Raw genomic sequence first — 27,671 nt, forward strand, 5'->3', positions numbered from 1 at the left:
CAAAATTTCTTCTCCATTACACGACTTTAAATTTTGACAAAAAAAAAATTGAGTCATTTATTCTGAACATGAAGACTATTTTTTTTCAAATTCGTATACTTTACGATTTCAGTTAGTAAGATCGTCTTGACTGTATACCACTTACCTAATGTTAGTAATATTTTTAAATTTATCTAAATCGTAGTAACTTGAAAGTAAACGTGCACGACTTCAGCAAAAAAAGTAAAGAATACGTACGAGATGTGACATGTGAGCAGTGTAATGAATGAACATGGAGGAGAGCACCTTCCACGAAGCTTAGGTAGGTCGTGTATGCGCGTGAAGACACTGTATTTAATCACAACACACTGAATTGAAGAAAGCAAGCAGTTGAGCATCTTTATTGAACTGTAGCATGGCAAAACACTGTGAGGAAGAAGAGTGTGTCGGTTTCAGGTACGATGTGTTCATTAGTTTCAGAGGCGAAGATACTAGAAGCAATTTTGTAGGGCATCTCCGTAGAGAGTTGGGTATGAAGGGAATGAAGAGTTTCAATGATGACAGGGATATGGCGATAGGGGAAAGTCTTTCACCTGCTCTGAAAAAGGCCATCGAAGAATCTAGGGTTTTCATCGTTGTGTTTTCTGAGAACTATGCATCTTCCACATGGTGTCTGGATGAACTTGTTAGGATCATGGAACTGAGGGAGAAGAAGCAGAAGCAAGTTGTTTTGCCAGTGTTCTACCATGTAGATCCATCAGATATAGTGCAAGAGAGAAATAGCTTCGGAAAACACATGAAGGCACGTGAAAATAAGTTTGGAAAAGAGTCGCAAATAATGCAGGATTGGAGATCTGCTTTGTCTGAAGCAGTTAACTTGCCATGGAAGCATATTATTACCACCGGGTATGTACAACAACAATTCCTTTCATCTATGTAATTACCATCCCAGAGTTTCAAAAAATAAATAAATAAAACCAAAAACTAATCTCATTATATAATCTTTCTATTTTAACTTGAAAAATCACTAGTAATCTTAAATTAACATATATGTAAATGTCAACTCTCCGAAATTACGTAGGTTGTATTCTTTTGAGAGAAATATTAGAGAGAGTAAGAGAAGAAGAGATCCTGAGGATTAGAAGGGAAAGTTGGTGTTGTTTTAGGAAAAGTTGGTCTTGTTTTTTTTAGTGACTCAAAGGTAATTCTAGAATGAATTAGAAAGTGAATTTTGCAAAAATTTATGACTGAATTGACTGATCTATATATTAAAAAAAATTAATAGAAAAAAAGTTAGATAACCCAAATGTCCCTATTATTATAGGTAATATAAAATTATATATAAATAATTTAAAATTATATATAAATAATTTAAAATTATATATAAATAATTTAAAATTATTTATAAATTTTATTGAATGATTGAAAATATAAAAAAATTATTAAAAATGAATTATACAATATATTTTGTATAAAAATAAATTAAATATATAAGGTGAAAAATAATTAATTTACATGGAATTTTTTTTCTTTTTAATAATAATTTTAGAAGTAATAATTTTTTATTATAACCATAATAAATTATTATTATCGTTAACATAGAATTAAATTAAGAAAATGAATTACAATCATGTGTAATGATTTTAACCGCAAAATCATATGTAACAAAAATTAAATAATGAAGGGTAATTTGGTAAATCCAACTATATCACCCTCTAATTTCACTATGGATGGTGAGATTGCATTTTCACTCAATCCCTCTAATCATGTCCCCTCATAACCTTGTATGACCTCCAAAAGAACACGCTACTCACCTCTTAATTATCTCTTATCATTCCTTATGAATAATACATCCACCCAAAAACCTTAGTGTAGTGTGTGTTCTTTGAGGGTGAATATGGAGGAGAGTGTGAAGATGAATTTGTATTGATTTGGGTAGATGAATTTGTGTGTGTTTTTTAGTGAATTTAGAGGGTAAAGTGAGTGAATTTGAAGATAAGTTTTATGAAAGTTAGTGAAAGATTTAATTGATGTGATAGATAAAATAAATTGTAAAAATAGATAAAATTAGAAAATTACCAAAATACCCTTGATGAAAAAAGAGAATGGTTTTGTAATTTGATGTTATAAAAATAATTATAAATAATTAATACGAATTAAAAAATATATTAAATTATATGAAATTTTAAAATAAAAAAATTTAAATTTTTATAAATATAAAAAAAATTATACAATTAAATTTAAAAAAAAAAGTTATACAATTAAATTTTAAACAAAAGTTGTACAAATAAAGTAAAAAAAATTAAAAAGAAAACAACACACACGACACCGGTTACGTAACCGGTGTCAAACTCTTCTTTGTAAAGGCATCGATTACGTAATCGGTGCCATACACACACACATACAATGCACCGCATCGATTAGCTAATCGGTATGCATACCCTATCCACTAGGCGAGCTTCATCCCCACCACAGCCCACCACCTCCTTCATCTTCGTCCGCCACCACAACCCACCACTTCCATCATCTTCCTTCCCACCACACCCAAACACTTCCTTCATCTTCGTTCCCGATGCTTCGCTGCACTCACCAGTCACTAGTCACCAATGAATTCAGTTCACACACACTCACGGTATGGCAGTTTGAAGCAGAAAGTTACATGAAAAACGAGACAAGGAGGAACAATTTCGTAATCTTAAAACAATTATATGAGTATCACCATACTTTTGAGTGGATGGATTAAACCATCCATCCCCAAATCCGCTTTCTGATTTTAATTCAAATTGTAATAAAGGAACATGTTGGTCGACTAGAATCTACACTTCCAAATTTATTTGAACAGTGTGAACCCATCAAGCGAACACTACGTTAGTCTTTTCGATCTTTATTACCTTCAAATGTCAAATGTCGTGTTCACTCCTTTTAATGTTCCATCCTTACCTTGGTCTACCGTCACACTGTTTTATTAAAAAAATATTATACTCAAGTAGGAATTAGTAATTTTAGTGTGTTTGACTAAACAAATGTTATACTCAAGTTTAACTAATTATGTGGGAATTTACTTCTCACAAAAACAAGAAATGACTCGGGTAGTGTGCTTTTTGGATGTTAATATTATTTTTATGAGGCGTAGTATTTTTCATATATTATTGCTATATCCTAATTATAATAATGTATGTATATAAAATGTTAAATGGCTGACTATGAATTTAAATTTTAGATTCTTTGGGTGTGGTGTGTTAATTTTTAGTCATGAGATTATAATTATGAACATTTAAAAAAATAATAATAATTAAAGATTAAAAAACTATTAAACAAATCCAAAGTGAAAAAACAATCAATATTTTGTTTGAATTTGATATTATATTTAGATACTTCTCTTTATTTATCTTTATTTATCGAATTTTTTGTTTTCAACGAAATTTGACTAACTTTTTCATAGTAAATTTTGTGTATATTCATAACGTGTAATCATTATTATTCTGTGCTACTGATTATTTATTAATGCTTATTGTTTTCGAGTATACAATAATCACAATGCTTGTTATATAGTACAATATAATAAAAATGAAATCCTGATGTCAAACAAATAATTAATAATTTCTAGTCCTACAGGTGTGAAAACAATTTTATTAAAGAAATTGTTGGGGACATCCACAAGTATATAGGTCCTAAACCTTTATATACGGGTCAGAACCCTCTTGGACTTGAGTCCAACATAGAAGAGGTTATGTCACTTTTGGACATGAAGCCTGATGACAACACTGTAAGAATGTTGGGCATATATGGACTTGGTGGAATTGGAAAAACGGAACTTGCCAAAGCTTTGTATGACAACATTGTTCAACACTTTGATGCTGCAAGTTTTCTTGCTGGTGTTAGAGAAAAATCAAACACAATCAATGGCATGGAAGATCTACAGAAGACACTTTTATCTGAGATGTTAGAGGAGTCAGAAACTAAGTTGGGAAGTAGCAGTAAAGGAATATATCAAATAAAACAAAAGCTTCGCCGAAAGAAAGTTCTTTTGGTTCTTGACGACGTTGATGATAAAAAGGAGTTAGAAAAGCTGGCAGGATGGTGTGATTGGTTTGGTCCTGGTAGTAGGATCGTTATAACGACAAGGGAAAAGGATGTGCTAATTGCTCACCATGTTAAAAATATTTATGAAATGAAAGAACTCGATGAACAACATTCTTTGAAGCTCTTTTGTTGGAATGCATTCGGACAAGGATATCCTAAACCAGGTTTTCAAGATGTGTCCGTGAGAGCGGTAGATTACGCCAAAGGACTTCCACTGGCTTTAAAAGTGATAGGCTCTGATTTAGCTATTCATGGAGCAAGTTTAGAAGCTTGGGGAGATGCATTGGAAGAATATGAGAAAACTCCTCCAAATAAAAAGATTCAAGATGTGCTTAAAATAAGCTACGATAGATTGGATAATGATGCCAAACAAGTTTTCTTGGACATAGCTTGCTTCTTTAAAGGGGAGAGAAAGGAATACGTGAACAAGATACTTGAGGAATTTCGTTCAGCTCACAAAATGGAAGAGCTTGTTAATAAATCTCTCATAACTATCGAGAATGGCTTCCTGAAGATGCATGATCTAATACAAGATATGGGTAGAGAGATTGTTAGGCAGGAAGCACCAAATAATCCTGGTGAACGTAGCAGAGTATGGGATTTTGAAGATGTTCTTGAAATACTAAACGAAGATTCTGTAATCATCTTCTCTTTTATTCTATTTGTTTTTCAATTTATACATTATAGTTTTTATGTTAATGATAATATATGGAGTTGATGTTGCTTCTTTGTACTTGTGTTAAAGGGAAGTGACAAGATTCAAGGGATTATGCTTGATCCCCCTCAGGAAGAAAAGGTAAATTGGAGTGGTACTGAGTTTGAGAAGATGAAATGGCTCAGAATTCTTATCGTCCGAAACACATCCTTTTCATCTGAACTTCAACATTTACCAAATCATCTAAGACTGCTTCACTGGGAGAACTATCCTTCAAAGTCTTTCCCACCAAAATTTCATCCAAAGAAAATCGTTGTCTTCAATTTACCTAGAAGTCGTCTAACATTCCAAGAGCCATTCAAGGTACAATTCTACACCATGATTTACTATTTTTTTACGTTTCAATTTTTCATTGGACAAAAACTTCCATATTATTTATTCACATTAATAAGTTAATAACTGAAGAAGCTGCGAATGATCATTTTTATTAATATTGACTTTTCTTTTTGGCAGAAATTTCCATGCTTGACCAATATGGACTTTTCGTATAACCAATGTATAACTGAAATACCTGATGTGTCCGAACTTCAGAATCTAAGAGAAATGAGACTTGATCATTGTAGAAACCTAATTGCAGTCCATGAATCTGTTGGAGTTCTAAAAAGGCTTGCGCACTTAAATCTTTCAGAATGCAGAAAACTTCAAAATTTCATGTCCAGAATGTTTCTGCCATCTCTAGAGATCTTTAACCTTAACTTTTGTGAAAGCCTTGGTCACTTCCCAGAGATAACGAAAGAAATGACAAAGCCATTGAAGATTTATATGACAAATACGGGTATTCAAGAGCTTCCAGAATCCGTTAGTAAACTTACTGAGCTTGTTTCCTTAGACATATCGAATAACAGGAAACTTAAATATCTACCAAGCAGCTTATTCATGTTGCCAAAATTAGAAGAATTGATTGCTTCAGAAAACAATTTTGTATCTATTCCTTCATGCATCAAGGAATGTGGTGACAGGGCAAGTCTCGATTTGAATGGATGTAAGAAGCTTAATAAAGTTCCTGAACCCACCAGCTTGAGAATTCTTGATGTTCATGACTGTTTGCATCTTGAAGAAATTTCAGAGTTGTCGTCGACTGTTCAGAAAGTAAATGCAAGATCTTGTTTCAAGTTAACAGAAGAAACATCAGACATGCTATGGTGTCAGGTATCATGACTTCACTGCTTAATAAGTTACATCTTGTACCTTTATTCTAAGAAAATAATATTTTCACATTTTCTAACATAAATATGTATGGTCAGTTTTCAAATATTATTATTTTTTCATACTTTTTTTTCTTTGGTTTTAAAACATGCATTTTTAAATATTTACTAACATTTTTAATTTTAAACCTTTAAAAAGAGATCTATTTGTTAAATTTTTATACATAAAATACAACTTACATACTGTAATAACATACAACTTATATCTTTAGAATGTAAAATATTTGTTTATAATGGTTTAAAATTATAAATATTGAATATGAACTTCCAGCATCTTTGATATGTACCTTTACATTTTTCTTAAAATAACTTGTATTTATACTATGTTTAGTCATAGTTATAAATGGATAAGATTTATTAGAAGTGAGAATTGAAACTGTTACAATAATGTGATAGGTGAAGAAAGGGGTTGGTGGAATAGAAATGGTGATGCCATTTACAACTGAAATTCCAAAATGGTTTAACTTCGTGGGAGTGGAAAGTATTCCTCATTTCTGGGTTCGTGGGAAGTTCCCTAACATTGTTGTAGCCATGATCTTCCACTTCCAAAATCCAAGTGAAAGGGAATATGGTTTCCGTCAACTTGTTGATCTCCGTTTACTTATCAACGGTCGATATGTTCCTCGGAAAGGGTATCAGCACTTTAGAATTGAAGCAGAACACATGTTGGTGTGTGATTTACGAGTTTTGTGCAGTGAGGAGGAGTGGTTTGGCCTTGATGGACTTCTGGGGAATGAGTGGAATCTGGTTGAGGTTGCGTGTGATGCCACTTGGAGCTTGACGATAAGTGGTTGGGGTGCTTTTGTGTATGAAGAAGGAAGCAACATGGAAGATCTCCTATTCACTTGTCCCCTTGAGAACGAAAATGAGCTTCATGATCTGAAAGGAACAGCGATTGAAATATTATATGAAGGAATAAGAGATGGACTTTTTGAGGCACGGAATAGATTTCCTTCTCTGGATATTGTTGAAATCTTTACCGCAACCTTGGAGAAGGGTCCTAGGATGTTATGGACAGCTGAAGGGATGGAGCTAATACCGACAGCTGAAAATAGGACATACTTCACTGGAGTTCAAGCTGGACTCTTGGAAGCAAATCGGAGATTTCCTGATTTGGACGTGGGGGCAACACTGAGTACTGTAGCAAATAGGAAAGGGATTAAAGGAGATTTTAAAACACCCTTACAAGAAAAAATGAGGATTCCTCATTTGGATTGGACTACAGTGACACTTCCTCCCTCTCACGACCCTCTCATGCAAATATACATGATGATGATGAAGCAGCAGAGTTCTTCGGAATCCGAGCTCAAAACTAAAACCCTGTGGAAGTTGAAGGAGAGCCACCAAGTTCTGCGCAACGGACTTGCACTACGTGAAAATGCTGCTCAGAACGCACCCAGCTGTTCCAAAAATCGATATGATGAACTGATTCAGAAATTCCACATCCAATATGATGCGTTGGTTGGGAAGAGAGTAGACAGGGTTTATGGTGTGGCAAAGTACGAAAATGATAGTGTTGTTTTGAAAGAAAGAGTGAAAGAAATAGAGAGGGTATTCAATGGTGTGGTTGAGAGGCTCCAGAATTCAGAGGAGTTTGAAGATGTAATGACTGCAATGTTCTTGAATGGACTCAGGGATGGAGTCCTTGAAGCACGGGCCATTTTACTTGCTCTCTGCACCCACACACAAGCTCATGAAAGTGTCACTGATGAGGCTACTAATAATCAAAACATTTCCTAGAACATTTGTTTTATAGCAGGTGTAGAATGATGTCTGTTAAATTGTATTCTGTGTGTGTAAACTATTTTTCGGACATGTTATTTGTTTCTGTTAAAGTGATGTTCTTGATCTGCGGATTTCAAGAGAAGGCAGGAAGGTGGATAATGATACATCTCTTTGGGTATATATATGAAGTTTTTGTGTTGCATTTTGTTTTATGCAGTAGTATGTATGATTTATGCAAGGACTTCAGCTTTGCAGAATTAGTTTCACCTGGTTGCGTTCAAATATTTTGAAAATCTTGTATACATAGTTTGCTTATAATCATCTTCTAATTGTTTAGTGGTATAAGGTTGGTATTTTTCATGTGAAAAATGATTTCTTAAAATTACATTTTGTATGACTTTCTCTTATTACAATCTACAATTTCAGCGTAGTTTTATTTTTTTTATTTATTATATTAAAAAATTACTTAAATATTAATACATCAGATTATAAGATAAAATTATTAAAATTTAATTATCAAAATATTATTATATTATTATATTGTATTTTTAATGAGTATGGTACCGACCAATACCAATAGGAGAAAAAGAATGAAAAATTAATACAACTTATAATTCTTAACAATTTATAATTATCTGATATTAAGATTTGATTTAAATGTAATTAGATTTTTATTTATTATTAACTTTTAGCTAATTAATAATTAGTGTCAAACACGTGTGAACTCAAATATAAACGAATCCTAAACTGTCCTATTTTGCGTGGAAACCATATGAACACAAAAGGTGGCTGTGAGGCAATAATGTTAAATATTTTTATCCAATAAACACTCACTATATATAACACATTGATAATTTTATTTAAAAACAAAAAATACATAATTAATTATTAAAGGATTGTTATCTTGATTTAATGGGTTTGAACGGTTTTCTAAACAAACAAATAGCTGGAAAGGGAGAGAAAAATCTGTCAAGAAAATGGGCTTAACTTGCACAATCAAAATCAATGGAGACCGTTGAAATTAAGATACCCACTTGACACCTTATTAAAACATTTTTGCTTTGACACAGCATGTAAAACTTTTATTAAAATTCAAAATATTTTTGATCTACAAAGCAGGTAAAATATGTATGTTTGTTAAACATAAATATATATTAAAAGTATTACTTAGATATTTATTGTAAATTTTCACAATTTTTTTCATATGTAATATTGTTGGACTAAAGATAAAGATGAATTTAGTGTGTAAATATCATTTTATAGATTGATTTTATAAGTTGAATTAGATTGAAAATTAACTTTTTAAGATGATACTGAAATTATTAGAACTTATCATCTTACGATTTGTTATTTGTTTGATTTGTCGTGTCATTTCTCTGGTATCATCACTAATATATAATTTTAATTAATTTTAAAATTCATTTTTAATATGTTATAAATAAACATAAACTTCACTAAGTTAATTTTTTAAAATTGAGTTAGAATTGAAATTTATATTTTAATTGACTTTACTCTTGTTCTCCAATATAATTATTTTTCTTTGATTATTTGTAAAATATTTATGTATGACCAACAAGTATAAGATTAAAAAGGGGATTTGAAGTGAAATTTTCTTAAACCATGAGAGTGCATGTATAATCTGGTGAAAAAGTCTCATGGGTAGGCAAATACGCATGATATTGGTATAATTTACCAAATTTAGCACTGAATTAGGAGAAAAAAGTTGAATATTTGCAGTAATTTTCGCAGTTATTATAGCAAAAACTGTGATTCCTAAGACCTAAAAGTATTTCAAAATTTTGGTCCATTAAGATAAGGATCAACTATAACTTGCAACTTGACACATTATGGTTTCCTACTTAACTACCTAATTTAGGAACCAAATATGGTTTTGATTGATTAGAAAGATCATATCTGCCCACTCACATTGATGTATTAATCATTTTGTTTTATTTTTTGGGTTAAGTATGTTTTTAATCCATGAACTTTGGTTAAAAATTAAAATTCTTCCCTGGTCGAAACTTTGATAAATTTTGGTTCTTAAACTTAAAAAATGAATAAATATAATTCTTTTTAATCCAATTACGTTGACTTTTTTCAACATGTGGAATATGTTTCATGTTAATATTGGAGTTGTTTACGCCGTTTAACACATTCATGACTTAATATTTACTGAGAAATGCGTTCGAAACCTAAAAAAAAGTTAACAAAATTAGGTTAAAAAGATTATATTCATTCATTCTTAAAGTTTAGAGACCAAAATTTATCAAAATTTCGACCAAAAATGAATTCCAGTTTTTGGTCAAAATTCAAAGACTAAAAACATACTTAACCCTTATTTTTTAAAAGTTGAATCAAAATCTAAACTAAATATTAATCTTTTTTTATTATATTTGAGTCTAAAGAAAGTACTACTATCAAATGTCTTAATTTGACTATATTTTAATTTAAAAAGAAATATTTTTTATCTTGCTGTAGTATCATATTAAAAAAATATGAACAAAAATTGTTAGAGATTCCAACTTCAGAATTATAATAATTTATTTTTGTATAAAAATTCAAAAATCGATATTGTAAAGTTTTTATATCGAAAGATCATTTCAAAATATATAAATTGTACAAATTTTATCTTACAAACTAATTTTGTGAAATTAAAAAAAATTTAAAATTTATTTCTTAATATAATATCAAAATTCTAATTTAAAGTCTTATTTTTTGAAATTAAGTGAAATTTAAAGTACCTTCTAATAGAAACCAAAACTTAATGATCTAAAATTTACTTTTTATACATTTCAAAGTGTATTAAAACTATAAACTAAAAATAATAAATAATAAAAAATTATATTAATGACCAGCATTAAAAATATTTGATTGAGGTGACTTTTAATGGCATTTTTTTTACATTATTATCATTATATCAATATTTTTTTAATAAAAAATTAGATACAATATATTTAAAAATAAATAAATTTTAGTTTGGATTCCTCTTTGTTCTAAGAACACGAGACGAGACCGCGTAATAATCTGACCGCTTCTATTTTCAATTGTTGTGAAATCATCAAATTAGATATTGAAATTTCCTTATTCAAATAAATAAGGAAAAAAAGAAACACGAGAAATGGAAATTTGAATTTTCAATTCATTATTTAAAAGTTTCTTTTTAAAAAATATTTTACAATATAAACTATTGACGTGGTCACGTGATAGATAATATTACAAAGTTAAGAAATTTCTTTGAAGAATTGACCACGAGTCAGTCTCGTGCATTATATATAATCAAATAATGAAATTAATTCATAATTTAGTTCTTATATAAAATTAAAAATTTTATAAAAATCCTCCTTCGGACACAAGTAAGCTTCACTGTTGTCATAAGCGCGTGAAAATAATATTATTAACCCATCATCGTACTTTTGCCTACTAAAAATTGGGCTTTAAGTGGGCTGGTGGCCCATGCCCAGTAGTGTTTTATTTAGATTAGTCTAAAAATTTAATTCTTTTGTTTATTTTGATACGAAAATTGTGCCGTACTTTTCTTTAATCATTTTTATTTTTATTTGTGTACGGAGATTTTAACCCAGTAATCCACATATTTAAATAAGATAACTTATATTTTGTTTTAATTTGTATTATCAAAAATAGAATTAGGTTATCTTAGTCCGTTTTTATTTGTTTTACTTATTAATATATCGTTCACGTCAAGTATTTTATATCTTGAAACATCATAGGACTAGTTAATTGTTTGTTTGAGAAGCATCCACAATTGTGAAATCTTTGATTCCAAATGTTTTAGAACACAAAATCTATCTACTACTAATCTTCTTTGTCACTTTCAGATGCTTCTTCTTTTTTTTCTCCATTGGGGTAGGTTGTACTTTCAAGGACAAAAACACACAAAGTGGTACCTTTCTTTCAATTGTTTGCAACTTGCAAATCAATTTGATCTCTCTGATAACTTTGGATATATCAGTCACCATAGAACCTATGAGAATATATGATTTTTTTTTTTGAGTCACAAACCGTGAGTTAATTTATATATAAAGATGTGACATAAATTAGGGTATGTTTAATTAATTTGTTATTAAAATTTGTTGGTTGATTGAATTATGGGGGGTTTTGAGTTAATATAAAATATTATATTATTGATAAAAAAAAGTATATACCTAAATCAGAGGCTTAAAAGAAAACAAAAAAACAAAAAAGAATAACTATAGTCTTCGATTCTCTGGGAGTGATCTCATGTATTGTCACGTATGTATTATTGATGACAAAAAAAAGGAGAAAATGTGTTTTGAAAAGGAAGAAGTAACAAGATTTTGGAAGATATTTAGAAAATAGAAGTGGAAATTGACGTTGGTGGATGATAATTCCAAGCACCAATAATCTAATTGTTAAAGTTAGCTTTCGAAAATTCTGTAGAGACAAATAATGACTTTGAAATCTGGTTTGACCTTTTCCGTTGTTTAATTGCAAGTACCTGTTATGCATATATCATAGTCAAAGTTGTGCCCACTCTCATAGACTTTACTCTCTTGCTGCCCTTCAAGCTAACATTCATTGACCTTCGCTCAAATTGCACACCATTAACTTAATGCTACAAAATCATACAAAAATAATTATGATATCATTTTTAATTAAAAACCTTATGATAAAAAAAATGTTAAAGAACCCGATTTTTCAAAGCTTAAACAAATTGATGACGCATGGTTGGATTTAGGAGAGATGATAGTTGGGGTGGTTTAGATATAAAAATCATCTTATAATATATAAATGAATACGTATCTTATTTTAGTTTTAAAATTAATTTCATGATTTTATAATTATACAAAACCTATTACAGTAAAATTTGTTATTTATTTGATTTATTGTATCATTCATTAGCGAATAGTTATTGGATTTTATTGTGAAAATATTCAACATTTTTCTTTCAAAAATAACTTAATAGGTCTTTGTTGTAGAATGTGTATGTATACATCCACCACTACCTTATAAAATGTTTTGTTTCTGTGTATAAGTTTTACATCAAATATTTTATATACCAAAATAGAAGAGAATCTTTTCTATGATCAGACTCGATTTTATTCTGCATCAACAGGCTCCATAAGATCCAGTAAAAGAAGTGATGTGAAATAGTCTGAATTCTATATAGTATGACAACGCATTCATTTCCTATGCATTGATTTGATTTCTGATATTATTGGAATTAACAAAGTAGATCTAAAGAACAATGCAAGTTAGGTTATATTAGTAACAAGTAAATTCGATGTGGGACTAAATCAAGCACCATAATATTAATATTAAAAAATAGTGTAATTTTTTTTTTCTGAGGGAATAATGCAGTATTCGTGAAAGAAATGTTATTTTACAATTATAGTGAAAAAATTCTAATAATTTTATAAAGAGATTAGATATTAAAAATATCTTTAGTTTGAAAATATTATTTTATTTACAAAATTAGCATGTGTGCTGTGTTAAAAAACTTGTAAGCTTCAATTTTATTTTGATGACATCCACACACTGTCTAATGGAAATATTTGACTTGACTGCAGAAGCTAATATTCAATTTACACACCGAGGTGACAGAAATTAATATAAGTACACGAAAAGGAGGAACATAGGCAAAAGATTAAGAAGGAAGAAGGTTCCCAAGTTTGAAGTGTTACAGAGATCAACAATGGATGTGGCCAAGTTACATAACTCCGATGAAGATGAGAAGAAAGAAGATGAAGTTGTGCTTCCAGGGTTCAGATTCCATCCGACAGACGAAGAGCTTGTGGGGTTTTATCTGAGGCGAAAGGTGGAGAAGAAGCCTCTCAGAATTGAACTCATCAAACAGATTGACATCTACAAATATGATCCATGGGATCTTCCAAGTAAGTTCACCCTCCTCTTCATTTATCCAATATCATACATGGTATTCATTACTGAAGTGAAAAACTGTTTTTTGCATCTGATGCAGCAGATGAATTTCATGAGTTTGGTTACAGTTCTGCATAATTACAGTGCTTGCAAGGTGTTTGATAATATGATTTTATGATTTGATATGGTTATTGTGTTTGACTAATTGTTGGTGGTTTCTAATCTGAAGTTGTGTTTTTGTGTGGTGGTGGTGATTGGTGTATGAAGAAGCAAGTTCTGTGGGGGAGAAGGAGTGGTACTTCTTCTGCATAAGAGGGAGAAAGTACAGAAACAGTATAAGGCCTAACAGAGTAACAGGTTCTGGGTTTTGGAAAGCCACAGGGATTGATAAACCAATATACTGTGTTAAAGAACCTCATGAATGCATTGGGTTGAAGAAATCATTGGTGTATTACCGTGGAAGTGCTGGAAAAGGCACCAAAACTGATTGGATGATGCATGAGTTTCGTCTTCCACCCAATGGAAAATCCACCACTAACACACAACCTAATGACATTCAAGAAGCTGTAAGTCAATTATGCTATGTCACTCTTACAAATATTTTACTGTCTTCATCACACCATAATCACAATTTGTTCATTGTTTTAGAAACATTCAATTCTCACTTTTTTTTTTTGCATTGCATGTATTTAGATATCTTGGTAATAGTGGGAAAAAAAAGGATGAAATTTAATTAGTGTAGTTTATTTTAATTATATTATATTTTAATACAAATTAAAAAAATAGGCAAATATACTATTTTAGGAATATTAGTTTTATTAAAATAATCTGATACTTTCCATAAATGCATTATTTTTTGACTATGACAGATAGAATAGTGCTAATCTGAGAACAAATTAGAAAGAAAATATATAATATTTTATTGAAATGTGAGCACATTAGTCAAACTAAAACTTTTTGAGAAAATCGATATTACCGTCCCATTTTACACCGTGATATCGCTAAGGTTTTCATAATAGATTAAGAAATACTTTAAATTATATGAAAAATATTGTATACCTTTTTTCTGAGATCATTGTTTATCTCTTTAATTATTCACTCCTGTATTCCTAACATATGAAGATAGTTCAAAAGAATTATTTAATAAAGCATTAATCATGTAAAACTAGAATTAATTTGAAATAAAGTGGAATAAAGGAAGGAAAGTGGTGTAAAAGTCAATATAATATGTTCTGATCTTAGAAGAATGCGTCTCATGTTTCTTGTTTATGTGGTAATGAAAAGAAGTTTGATAAAATGTTAAATTAATAAACCATCTAGAACCGTAGGAAAAAGACAATTGTGAGATAACATAGTCAAACCACCACAAGTTTCTGAGATTCGGATTCGAAACATGTTCATATTCAAGAAGATCACAAACAAACAATTGTATCTCTATTCTTTTTCTAAAGTCTCAAGCACCTTTCTTGGACCCAAAAGGAAGAACTAATTACTTATAGATTAAGACACATGGACTATTTTTTTTTTCTTTATTAATTTTTATTTTTTAAAAATTAGACTTTTTACACTCATCTATTTATAAATTTTTATCATATTTTTAATTAATGTGAAATCATCAATTTTATATCAAATTATATATATTTTGAACATGTTATTGAGGGATTTAATGTGTGGTTGTGTTTGGTTTGGCAGGAAGTGTGGACGCTATGTCGAATATTCAAACGAGTCCCATCTTACAAGCGGTACACACCAAATTTGAAAGACTCAAACACAGCACCAATCACGAAGTCTTCAAGTTCCAAAACATGCAGTTTAGAATCTGACACCAGCAAGCCATGCTTGACTTTCACAAACTCACCATCATCACTGCTCCTTCAGCAAAACCAAATGATGATGAAACCAGTTTTTGGACATGTTGAACAACAGCCTCCCACAACCTTTTCTTACTCCAGTTTTTGGAACCATCATCAGAATCTGGAATTGCCTCATGACAATTGGGATGATCTCACTTCTGTGGTTCAGTTTGCTGTTGATCCATCCAGCCTTTCTCATCACTGTAAAGAGTTTAATACATTTTGATACCATTTTCATTTCCATGCTTAAACCACTTATAACATAGTGACATATATACATATTTCTTATATATATACCTCTCACTCTATTCTTTTTTTTCGTGACAACTTAGTTTGACACAATATATATTAGCTTTTTCTTTGGTTATCTATTGCTACCTTTATTTTATTTTTATCTATACCTTTATTCGGGGACCATTTTATTTGTTTGTCCTGTTATCTTTTAAATATTCCATCCAAAAATAAATAAAAGTTTCATTCAACCTGATAGAAAGGAACAGATATTTTTTACTTTTTCCCGAATTAAAAATTTAATTTATCTGGAATTAATTGAAAAGAAGAGTTTAATTTTATTTCTTTAAATTTGAAACATATTCAGTTTTTATTTTTAAAATCAAAAATTTCATTTTCACATCTCAAATTTTTAAAGAAAAAATACGGTTTTTAAAAGAAAAAAAAAATACTAAAAGGTTTTCTTCAAAACTGCTTTAGTCTATAAATATAACCGTCTTAATTACTTTATAGTCTCAAATTATTCTTTAGTCTCGTACTTGCTCGGAAAGTTTAAATTTGATTCTTATTATATTTTAGTTTCAATTGAGTTTTAATATTTAAAAAATTGACTCAGTTAAATGTTTTTTTAGTTTATTAAAATGACATCAATATCGCTATTAATGAAAATATGTTGAATTAGATAGGACAGTGTCTATCAATAACCCAACCCTTAATAAAAAAAGTCACTAATTATTCATCAAATATTCATTTAAAAAATATTCACGGAAGTCTTATAAATTTTTAAAATAAAATATATATAAATTTTAGTTTTAATTTTTTGCAGGTAGTGATATTTACGAATACAGATAATATAATACTCGTATTAGATCCGTATGTATTAAAATACTCGCTACTTGCTAGAATCAACAATCCGTCACAATTTTATCCTCGAATACTTGCAGACACAAATATGATTGTTAGTTAATTCATAGTTTAAAAAAAATTGACAATTTTTATTTTGTTGTTTCTCATGTGGTAAATCTTGTGACGTGAGAGATCTTCGACCTAACTCTTTTCATGAACACTATTATTTTTCTCCAACCAAATTTATTATTCATATAAGCATTATTTTCATTTTATATTTTAATATTTTTAAGTCAGACAATTATTTATTCTATATTTTATTTATTTTTAGTTTAATATTATTTTTTTATTTATCATATAAATATTATTATATTTATTAAATAAATTTTAGTTTCATTTTAAAAAAATTAAATATTTAAAACTAGTATATTATTAATTCATATTTTTTATAAGATTAAAATTAAACTAATTAGTTTAAATGGAATCGAATAATATAGTTAAAATTGGTTTAAATATAATTCAAAAATATTTAATATAAAAGTTCATTTTATATAAATATAATATAACAAACCATAAATTTGCTCCGATTAAAAAAAACAACATTACTTAATTTTTTTTTAAAATTAAAACTCAATTTAATCAAATATATATATATATATATATATATATATATATATATATATATATATAATACTAATATGTGTCACATCATTATATCTTACATATAGAAAACAAACAAAAAAATTGCGAAAAAGATAGCAAAATAATAAGAAAATAAATTGACAAGTAAAATGTCTCAAACTTGATTTTTAAGATACTAGCGTGAATAATATAATTGAATTTTTTTTTTTAAATTGAGACTTAATTAAAATAAAAGTTTAAGTGAAATTAACTTAAATTTTTTTAACCAAACTGGAAACTACAGTACTTAAGTTATCTATAAACCTATTTAATCATAAAACTTTGATTTTCCAAATTTAAAAACTATAATATTTTTTGAAACTTTTGAGGGATTAAAACTGAATTATCCTAAATTTTAAAGATTAAGGACATAGATCTCTCTAGAAATAAAAATCAAGAAAAAAAATTATTGAAATCGGGTACGATAAGTTATACTAATTTCCATCATATTTCGTCTTTTTGTTTACTAAATTCAAAGATAAATAAATAAAATATCCAAGTTTGATTCAAATGTGTACTGTTCCAAAACTCAACTTCCCACCCTTCAACAAGGCTCCGACATATTCGGACTGGAAATGGGAAGTGATGTGAAGTTGTGAACGGTTTAGCAGTCCCATCAATTCAGGTCAATACTTCCTTAACACAAATAAGCAACGTTAAAGAAAAGTTTCTACAAAATTTATCAATAAAAATGTTATTTACTATGAATTTTATGAATATGACTTTCTTAAAATTTGAGAGTAGTTTTTATGAGAAAGTAAACTTATAATTGTGAGAATTAATATTGAATTCATATTTTTATTAATAAAAACTTTGGTAAGAAATTCTTTCATTCAGAATATTTATCCTAAAACATTATACTAAAAAAAGGCGTAAAATTGTAAGGACGGTTTGACAGAGAGAAAAGGAGAGAGTAAATTATTTGCTAGTTTTATTGAAATAGAAGAGCAGGGTAATTGATTTAAAACATATAATTTTATGTTTTATCAAATTAATGAAATTACACAATTTTAAAAAAGTTGCATTTTACTTTACCAACTAATTAAATATTTGATTTGATTTTTTTTTCTTATCTTTTCTCAACTTATTTTCTATTTTGTATTATTTCTATTTCTTTCCCCAAAACCAAACTTACCATAAAATGTGAGTTAGGGTGGGGTAGAAAAATGAAATTGACCTGTGTTCTACCACAACCAAAATCTAATTGTTCAAAGATGATCCAAGTCCAAAAGTAACTTATGGTGCAGTATAGGTGGGGAAAAAATATCTCACTAGATGTCTATATATTGAATTGACTGTTTTTCTTGTATTTATTTTCCAAGTAACTGCTTCAACATGACTTCTGTGTATACCTCACGTCCTCCTACTAGGCCAGGTTAACATTTGGGCTTACTTAGGTCAATTCGAAGGTGCTATACTAAAAAACAATCTTATCTGTTACCCTTTCTCTTTAATGTTCATTGGTTTGGTTTATATACGCTAAAATTCTCTGTTTTCTTTCCAAACATTTAACGAGATTATTAATCATTATTTTATATATCCGAAGGTCCAGTATTTAACGTAATTATTAACAATTATTTTAGGTTATATAATAACCAGCCATTTGCTGTAGAGCAAGATTTATTTTTGTATTTTAATTTGAAAAAACGGTAGACCGATTTGAGTCCCTTTGATTTAGTTTACAAACAAGACAACATTAATTGTGTTGGCTCTGGTAGTTATATTTGCTTTACACGAAATTTTTCTTTCCATTACTGGAGCATTGATTTCATAACAGTGCATCACATATTTCAAAGCAAAGGATGAATAAAAGCATAAAGCTTGCTTCCGTCACGCTCTCAAATCCTACTTCAAATTGCATTTATGGTCTTGGTACAACAATTAAGCCAATTTCTCAATGGACGAGAATGTTTTAGTGATTGTAATCGTTTGTTTAAGGTGTTCTATTCATTGTGGATGAAAAAAAAAGGCTCTATTTGTTGATCAAATGTTTACACATCACAGAAGATTTACCGGTCAGTTTCGTGTTGTATTACATTGCATTTACATCATAAAAAAGGTATTCACTTTCCGGGCAGGTGGTCATATGTCACACAGTTTGATTAGGCAATGATAAAAGAAAACAATAAGGTTTACATGCTCATCCAACAAAATGGTATAATTACATTGCCTAAATTGAAATTTCCTCTATGTTGTATACCTGTGAATAACATCAGGGTTGATGGAAAGAGTTAGCTCCTTGTTCATGGTGATGATTGGTACCTGGCTGGCTAACAACAGGAATATCCAAGCTGCTTCCATCAGTTTCAGGTGCTACTTCCCTTACGTCAGCTATCCTTGCCTCCGTTGCTTGAATATCACTCCATTCATTGTCTCCAACCGGCTGAATGTTCACCTGATCTGTTGCCATGTGAACCACGTTCTCTGCAGGGGCGGGCATAGCTCTAGAAACACTCAGGCACGCTTTATCCACATTCTCTTCTGTGGGGTCAACATGCTTTGTATCTGAGCATGACTCTGTCTTCTCAAAAACTTGCGTTGTATCAATGTGTTGCCTGTTGAAAAGAAAACTATCTGTTAAGCCAACATTGGTTTTATGACGCGTCACATTTCATAACTGATTCGCATATTCAACCCATAAAATACAAGCAAATCATCAAATGTTTCCTTCTCTTTCGCAGTTTCGCAAGGTATCTTTCTCTATCTTTATGTTTAGGTGGGAAAAGAGGAAAAGAAAAACTAACATATGCCACTCTTGGCTATGTGAAGATACGGAGGAGGGTCAAACAGAGTGGTTTTTTATTCAAACCCATCAACCAGTCACCAAGGCAAAACACTTTCCGTTTGTCAGGTAGTCAGCAAATCTAATTTAAGAAAATGGAATTTAAGGGCAAAAGCAAATAAGATTACCTTTGAAGTTGGGCTTTTAGTACATTCACATAAGCTAGAAGCTCTTCCTTTTCTTTTGTTGCTGCAGATTCTCTCTGAACAGCCTCCCTTATCCTAGCTTCAGCATTTGCTTCTGCAACCCTAACTTTTTCTTCTGCTCTTACTACAGCTGCTTCCAAGATAACATCATGTTCTCTAGCTTTTGCCAACTCGGTGCGCCACATATTTGCTTCCTGAATAGCAGCATCTCTCTGCCTGATTAATTGTTCTTTTTCTTTGCTTAGGATCGTCACCTTTTCTTCAGACTCTTTTAGCTTCAAAAAGTAATAATAAAAAGATGAGACGAACATTCAAGACAACTCTATTGCAAGTAATATACATAGCATTAGATAAGGGTTAATTGTCCAAGGCAGTTTACCGAGAATCAGCCTTAAACTAGCAAATTGGCATACCTTCTGCGTAAACAACTCTTGCTGCTTCTCAGAATCTTTACTCAAACGCTCAATTTCTGCACAAGCAATTCTCCGATGCTCATCCATCGTATAGGCAGCAGAAGCTGCAGCCTCAGCAGCTTCAGCAGTCTCAGATAGTTTATCTGCTATATCTTTAATAGTTGAATCACGTGCCCGAAGGTCTCTAGACAAATTCTGTAGCTCCTCATCCTTCACTCTTAGTGTTTCCTGTAGAGTGGAGTAGCACCTTCAGAACAAAAACTCCAAAACAACAAAGAACCATAAAGGCGCAAGAGACAACAAATACCCACATACAAACAGTCCTTGTCAAATTAAAAAAAAATAAAAATCCTTTTTCTATTTATATCCACCGTCCTCATTTCCTCTTCAAAATCTTGGCCACTACAACTCCTCCCCCCAATAATTGATAATACTATGAGAGAAACAAAGATTCCCCAAGTTAGTTTATCCTTTCATTTCTTTTACCTCTTTGCTAAGCAAGTGAAAAAATAATAAGAGTTTGCAAATGTCATTTAGCCAAGAAAACCGTAATAAAAAATGGGATACTTCCCCTAACTCCCAAATTAAATGAGGAATTTAACCATCTTAAAACAATATTGCAACAAAAGAAAGACATGTTACTACTGTTTAATACATGAGGATGGCATAAAAAGAAGCTTTATCAAAATCCCATTTCAACCATATTGTGTATCTTGCACAATCATTGTTGAATGCATTATAACAGAAGTATGACAAATAATTGAAATCATAAAACAATCATAATTCATAAATTTTCTTTATAAAAGGTTATACCCAGAAACCATCTAGTTAAGGGTGCATTTGGGTAAGGTTTGGTAAGGTTCGGTAAAAAGGTACTTTTTTATATTACTTCGTTTCACCTTCCAAGAGTTGTACTAAAACATTTTTTTCCCCAGAGTTTTAGCTACTTTATGAAGGTTTAATTAACTTTTGATCATTGTACATGACACTCCTTCCCAAAAAACAAAAGTTTCAAGAAAAAAAATCATTTAATGTTTTGCTGTCACAGTGGGTGTGTTAGGAACCATGAATGAGCGAGCCAATGGATACTTAGATAGAATGGATGAAGGAAAGAAGTGAACAGACTAGTTATTGATAAAGGAATTCCCCTACCAAGGGTTTCAGTTTCACCTATTTACAGAAAAAACCCAATGTCTCGTTCACAAATGCTAACAACTCAGAATGATCCCTCTACTCTACCCTTGCATCCAGCTATTATTTATATAACCAATCCCCTTTCCCTAAATAACTAGTCTAATTGTCAATACAAATTTTTTGTGGTCTTCTCATTATTTTTCCAAGCAAATATATTTCTAACCTAACAGACCGAAATTTTATTCCTGTACATTCACAATACATCGCAGAAGGGATTGAATCAAGAACAATTTCACATTGGGAACAGGTCGAGAAGACTTTTCCTTCAGGACAATACCAAAATTGAGAGTTACCTATATGGAGAAAAGGTTCAATTTTAGGACTTAAGTTTCCATAATAGCAATATTACATTTTTTAGGAATTCAATTTTCATAATAGCAATGAGATTTACGGGTAAGACCCTAGCTGCTATCATGTAGAATGAGATTCCATCCGCTCGCTTTTCTCATTAAAGTTTTTTGTTATTAATTAACTTGCATCATTCCTCTCTTAAATCTCCAATCAGTAATGAAGCTTAGAGGTGATTTCAAGATGCAGGGAGCAATTTGGGCAATTAAATATACTTTTTATCAAACAAAATAAGGGGACGAAACATGAAAGTACAAAGATGTCACATCTGGAATTAATTGCAGTGACCAAAAAAAAATAGGAAATAGCAAAGAGGGAGAACGTGCAACTGGAGCCAGGTTTTCAGAAGAAATTACACAATAGTGGATGAGGCACAATAGTGGATGAGATTGAAATCAAGGTATATCAAGAGTACAACTCTGCTGCATCATCATGAATGCTGAACTATACATTTGAACACAGAAAGACAGAATAAACCAGAACGAGATTATACCTTCATGATTGTTAAATCATCCATAGGACCATCAGTGGTCCTATTATTCATCATTCCCAGAGCATTTCGCAATGAAATCTGCATTGCTGCTTCTATTTCTTTTGAGCATTCCAAGGCTGTTGAATTGGCTGCAGCAACAACCGTTGCAACAGTTCCTAACTTTGTAGAACCATTCCCACTTAAGGAATTCACAGCTTCTTTATGGGCTTTTAAAACCAACTGAGTTGCACTAACGTCAGATGAGGAAACAGTTAAAACTAAGAACTATAATTATAATTAATAATAATAAGAGGAACACAGATATAAAAGCTGAACTATGACATGGCATTAGTATTCGGCAGGTCTCCCTTTCGAAGCAAATGTATATTTCCACGAACATAAAAATACACTGTTCAAAAGATTTAGAAAATTGTGAAGGACTGCATTATTACATGAATTTTAAAAATGACAGAAGTAAACAAAGTTTTGCAAGTAACAAATTAATGGTAAACCACTACACAGTTGTATTAGAACATTTAGGTTCAAGCGTGCAGTAATTTGTTTGCAAGCTACACACCTCTTATAAGTTATACATCTTACAATCTCATGCTTTGAAATACAAAAAATAAAATAACATACATACTAATACATTCAACAATACAAAATAACATAAAAAAAAGGCTAACGTTATATTCCATTGATTATAACTTATAAGCAAAGGTAGAAAAAAAGTGTCGGATTGCAAAACTTACTGTAAAGTTGATACCCATGCTCTAGCTGCACCAGGAGTTTCGGCACAGAGGAAGTAATCTTTTTTCTGTGGTGTCCCAATATCTAAAGAAGGCAATTAAGGTACCAGGCAGAGTGATTTTCATTAATCTGTTAGCAGCTATCAAATTCACTGGAAGCACTAAAAGCCATAAAAATGACAAAAAGGATACAAAAGCAGCAACCGTCATACTTTGGAAGCCCCCTGTAACATGCAGAAGTAAATAAACAACCATATCGCGTATAAAAAATCCACCCAACAAAACTTATGTCATATCTGGAAACTACATGTTAAAAACACTGTTCTTACTGGAAATTCACAGGAGATACGGTGATCGTGCTATTGGCATCAAATATAATCGTTCCTTTCACAGAAGGTTCGTTTCGTCTTATCCTAAAACAGGGGAAACATCCAAAACAATACAGAACTTCAGTAATCAAAGTGATTTTCATTTTCTCGCATTAAGAGAAACCAGTATGCATAGACATACTTGTATTCCATTTTCCCCGTTGTCGGGTCCAAGATCACCCAACGCTCGTTCCATTTTCTCAGCTGTGAACACAAAAGCGGTTTTCACAATTAAGGCTACAAAGATGGTCACAAAAACAAAATTGCTATCTAAACGATTACAAAGCAAACAAGAAAACAGAACGCATTGGAATTGCAAGATGATCAGAACAGCGCGAAAGAAATAACAATTGGAATCAGGAAAAGAGAAGAGTAGAGGCGAAAATAAAGTGAAATTGGAGCGAGAAATGATAAATAGGTATTGAGATAAAGGAAGTGCATGAATTACGGTTTCAGATCTCTTGAGAAGTGGTCCCTGCAACAAGTTTCTACCGGAAGCGGATGCAAGTTGACGCTTGATCTTCTCCAAACTATTCTCTGTGGTTTCTGCAGCTCGCTGTGTCATTGCAATTCAGCTCAGAGTTATTAAACGCAACAGAGAAACACGAACACAATGAGAAATAGAAAAGAGAAGGTGGCGATTCATGAGTTACCGGAGAAGCCATGAGCGTAGATCAAGAGTTGGAAGAAACTCAAACGCAAGGGTTTTGGGTGGTGTTCCCCAGATTTGCGTTTTGAGTGTTTTTAGAATATTGATTGAGATTTTAATTTTTGAAAATTAAACTATATATTAATGGGAAAGACCGGTAGGTTCTTAGCCACACTGACTTGCAGTTGTGCACTTTCTTGACATTTTTTTTGTACTTAATTAATTTTAAAATAAAATATATTAATTAGATTTATGACAATAGTTACAATAATATATATATATATATATACACATAATTTTTTATCAATAAGATAGTTAACCCAAAATAACTTTTTTCATTTTGTGAGTGTTTATTTTTGTTTTTAATTTTTTTTTCTCTTTGTCTTGTGCTGATATTTTTGTGTTTACTGATTTTCTCGTAATTTATAACAAAAAAAATTTAAAGAATAAAAAAACATAAATAAATATAGTGACTTCAAACAAAGAGGGCCAGGACAAATATTATAAGAACTAAGTAACTATTTCAACCAAATTTTCAAAAATTATACCTAAATACACACTAATGGGACGAAAAATAAAACATATGATGAAGTGCACAGATAACAAAAAAGAAAAAGTGTGAGATTGAAACATTGAGTATGCAACTTCGTAGAAATTATGAAATTAAAGTTTAACGTTTATAACAAGAATTAGTATATTCTTCATGGAATTTTTTACTTTAGAAATTCTGAAATTAAAATTTAACGTTTACGACAAAATTAGTATATTCTTTATAGAATTTTTTCGTTGTTGTCGAGCTTGAGAGTTTATATTAATTTATCTATAAAAAAAAAAAAAAAAACTCATTTCTTTTCAATTTAAAACAATATATCTTTCAGAGAGGAGAAAGAAACATTAAAAAAATTGTAAGAAAGTAGGCTAAGTTCATGCACTAAAAAAATATTTTTCTATAATATTTTATCATTTTTTTATAATTATTAATTACAAAATTGTCCGAATTTTCCTCTCCTCTCTTTCGTCAGGGTTACCTAAGTTTTGTCAAATTTAGTAATAATTCATGCATTAATTAATTTTATTTTTTTTCCTATGGTAAGCTTGTAGACGCACAAACTATTTTAATTTTTTAAAAATAAGCAAAGAAACATAATGAAAGGTTGAAGAGGAATATTGCTTTGTGATGTCTAAATTTGCTTTCATGTTCTTACACTCCATTTGACTAAAATGAACATGGTGAAGGATTACAAAAATAAATTAAATGTACTTCCTTAAAAGATTTATACCAGTGTGATAAGATTCATTATCATTATATTTACATATTTTAGTTAATGGTATTTTGTTCATGTATAAAAATGTAAATACAAAATATTTGTACATATATAATAAATGAAAATAAATATTAAAATAAAAATAACTATATACAAATTGAATCATGGTAAGTCAATAAATAATATCAATTGAGATATTTTGAAATATTTGTATTAATCATGTTTTACTAAACAGTAACATATGATCTTATTAAGAGATTTTATCTCTAATAAAAATTCAAAATCAAATATATGGGTAAGTTCATTCCATTTAATATCCTTACGTTTATAAATATTTCAGATAGATAAAAAATTTCATATTTTAATTTAGGTGACTTAAACAATAAGATCATTATTAAACAATATTTTTGTCTACTTAATTAAGAACACAATGTCTATATAACCTTCATTGATACCTGACTTAATTAATACAAATTTAACATACGAGAAACTACAATTTTTAGAAAAAATCATGTAATTTTTTTTCTCTCTAATTGCTTCTTTGTTTCTCCAAAATTGTTAATTTAACTTTTGCGTTTTTAAGATTTGACACTGTTAGAGTGATTTATCCGAAGAACTCTACCAAATTTTATTATCAATTTCTGTATTAGGTGAGTTTCATAATTTATTATTTTTTTACAAAATAATTTGTTTTCTCTCGCATGCAAACTTTTTTTTTATTGCATGTTGTATCCATTTATTATTGATGAAACTCCTTTTGGTGGAGATCATAAATATTTGTTTTGATCGTCATTTGTCATTTTTTTTGTGTAGATATAATAATTTTACGTGTGAAGTTATTTAGGAGAAAAGAATAATGTTTGACAAAGTCTATAAAATAAAAGAAACTAATTTCATTGTAAATTTATTGTCTTATATTGTTGAAAGATAAAAATTGTGGTATCACTACAAAAATTATTGAAATTATCGACAAAATTTTATCGATAGAAATAAATTTGTCGAAAAAATGAAATCACTGATAGATTTACCAATTGATTTTGAAATGTATACTACCGATAGATTTATCTTTGTGTGTTGGTAACATAGATTTCAATTATCGACAAATTTTTTTGTCGATAAAATTTGCCACTGATTTAAAATTCTTATTATTGACAATTTTTGTTGTTAGTAAATACGTAAAAAAAAATGACAAGATTTTTGTCCAAACCACGGGAACATAGGTAAAGCACTCATTTATTCTCTCTTCTCACTAATTCCTCCATTCAGCACCTACATTTGGTTCACCACCATCAAACACTCATCCTAAAATCAACATTCACTCACCTCCTCTCTCAAAGACAACTACACTTACAACATAGTCCATTCTCACTCATAATCACTAGTAAAACTCGTCCTGCATTATCATCCATAACCCACAACAACAACAAAAACTGAATTAAATTGGAGGCATAATCATCCATAACCCACAACAACAAAAACTGAATTAAATTGGAGGCATAGGGGCTCCACCGATGTTGGCAACATCTCTGGTTGCGAACGAAGAAGCCATCCGTGGTGAGGATGTGTGGGCGAAAAGAGATCAAAGAGAAAAAGAGGAACTCGTGTTAATGGAGACAATCACCAGCGCCAGTGTCGTGACAGCGATGACCCGATGGCGAGCATGTTAGGAATCCAAGTGTGAGTCTAAGTCCCACATTGACCAGAAATGAGAAAGTAAAGCACTATATAAGAATAAAGACCCATAAACCCATTGCCTTAAGGTTTTGGGTTGAGAGTGTTGTTCTCCCCAGTGAAACCCCATCTATAAAACCTGACAAGCGGTATGGCAAGAGTCCCAGGTAAGGGTTCTAGATAAGCGTGTCCCGTTAAGAAGAACGACGGTACAGAAAAGGGCAATAAGTTATTTTGAATGTTTGAAACGTCAAATAAATTAATAAAATTAAGTTAAAAAAATTAAATCCATATATTTATAATATTTATAGAAATGAATGATTACATTGATCTAAAAATTTAAAGAGAAACTAATTTTAATTTTGAAATAAATAAAAAAGATATTTAATTCAATAAAATATAACTATAGGATATCTAACCCAGGTATCCCAGCTTCC

The 27,671-nt window shown here is 30.3% G+C and overlaps 3 protein-coding genes across 3 annotated transcripts; 2 read left to right on the forward strand and 1 right to left on the reverse strand.

Annotated features, from left to right (window-relative positions):
• The first annotated feature begins 350 nt into the window (after window positions 1-350).
• Window positions 351-7,917, forward strand: LOC114194589 (TMV resistance protein N-like). Its single transcript, XM_028084920.1, has 5 exons — window positions 351-885; window positions 3,595-4,699; window positions 4,808-5,080; window positions 5,231-5,926; window positions 6,379-7,917. Exons 1-5 carry the CDS (start codon window positions 395-397, stop codon window positions 7,720-7,722), a joined length of 3,909 nt encoding a protein of 1,302 aa, XP_027940721.1. The 5' UTR covers window positions 351-394; the 3' UTR covers window positions 7,723-7,917.
• A 5,336-nt stretch (window positions 7,918-13,253) lies between these two features.
• LOC114193843 (transcription factor JUNGBRUNNEN 1) lies at window positions 13,254-15,790 on the forward strand. Its single transcript, XM_028083790.1, has 3 exons — window positions 13,254-13,580; window positions 13,834-14,132; window positions 15,259-15,790. The coding sequence occupies exons 1-3, from the start codon at window positions 13,382-13,384 to the stop codon at window positions 15,643-15,645; spliced, it is 885 nt and encodes a 294-aa protein (XP_027939591.1). The 5' UTR covers window positions 13,254-13,381; the 3' UTR covers window positions 15,646-15,790.
• Window positions 15,791-19,132: 3,342 nt separating this feature from the next.
• Window positions 19,133-24,430, reverse strand: LOC114195473 (switch-associated protein 70). The gene is made up of 10 exons (XM_028085959.1): window positions 24,303-24,430; window positions 24,098-24,205; window positions 23,792-23,853; window positions 23,611-23,694; window positions 23,474-23,505; window positions 23,285-23,366; window positions 22,554-22,782; window positions 20,519-20,746; window positions 20,088-20,380; window positions 19,133-19,732 (listed from the first exon to the last, which is right to left on the reverse strand). The coding sequence occupies exons 1-10, from the start codon at window positions 24,312-24,314 to the stop codon at window positions 19,390-19,392; spliced, it is 1,473 nt and encodes a 490-aa protein (XP_027941760.1). The 5' UTR covers window positions 24,315-24,430; the 3' UTR covers window positions 19,133-19,389.
• Window positions 24,431-27,671: the final 3,241 nt, after the last annotated feature.

The sequence above is a fragment of the Vigna unguiculata genome, chromosome 8 (assembly GCF_004118075.2).
Source record: "Vigna unguiculata cultivar IT97K-499-35 chromosome 8, ASM411807v1, whole genome shotgun sequence".
Classification (NCBI taxonomy): domain Eukaryota; kingdom Viridiplantae; phylum Streptophyta; class Magnoliopsida; order Fabales; family Fabaceae; genus Vigna; species Vigna unguiculata.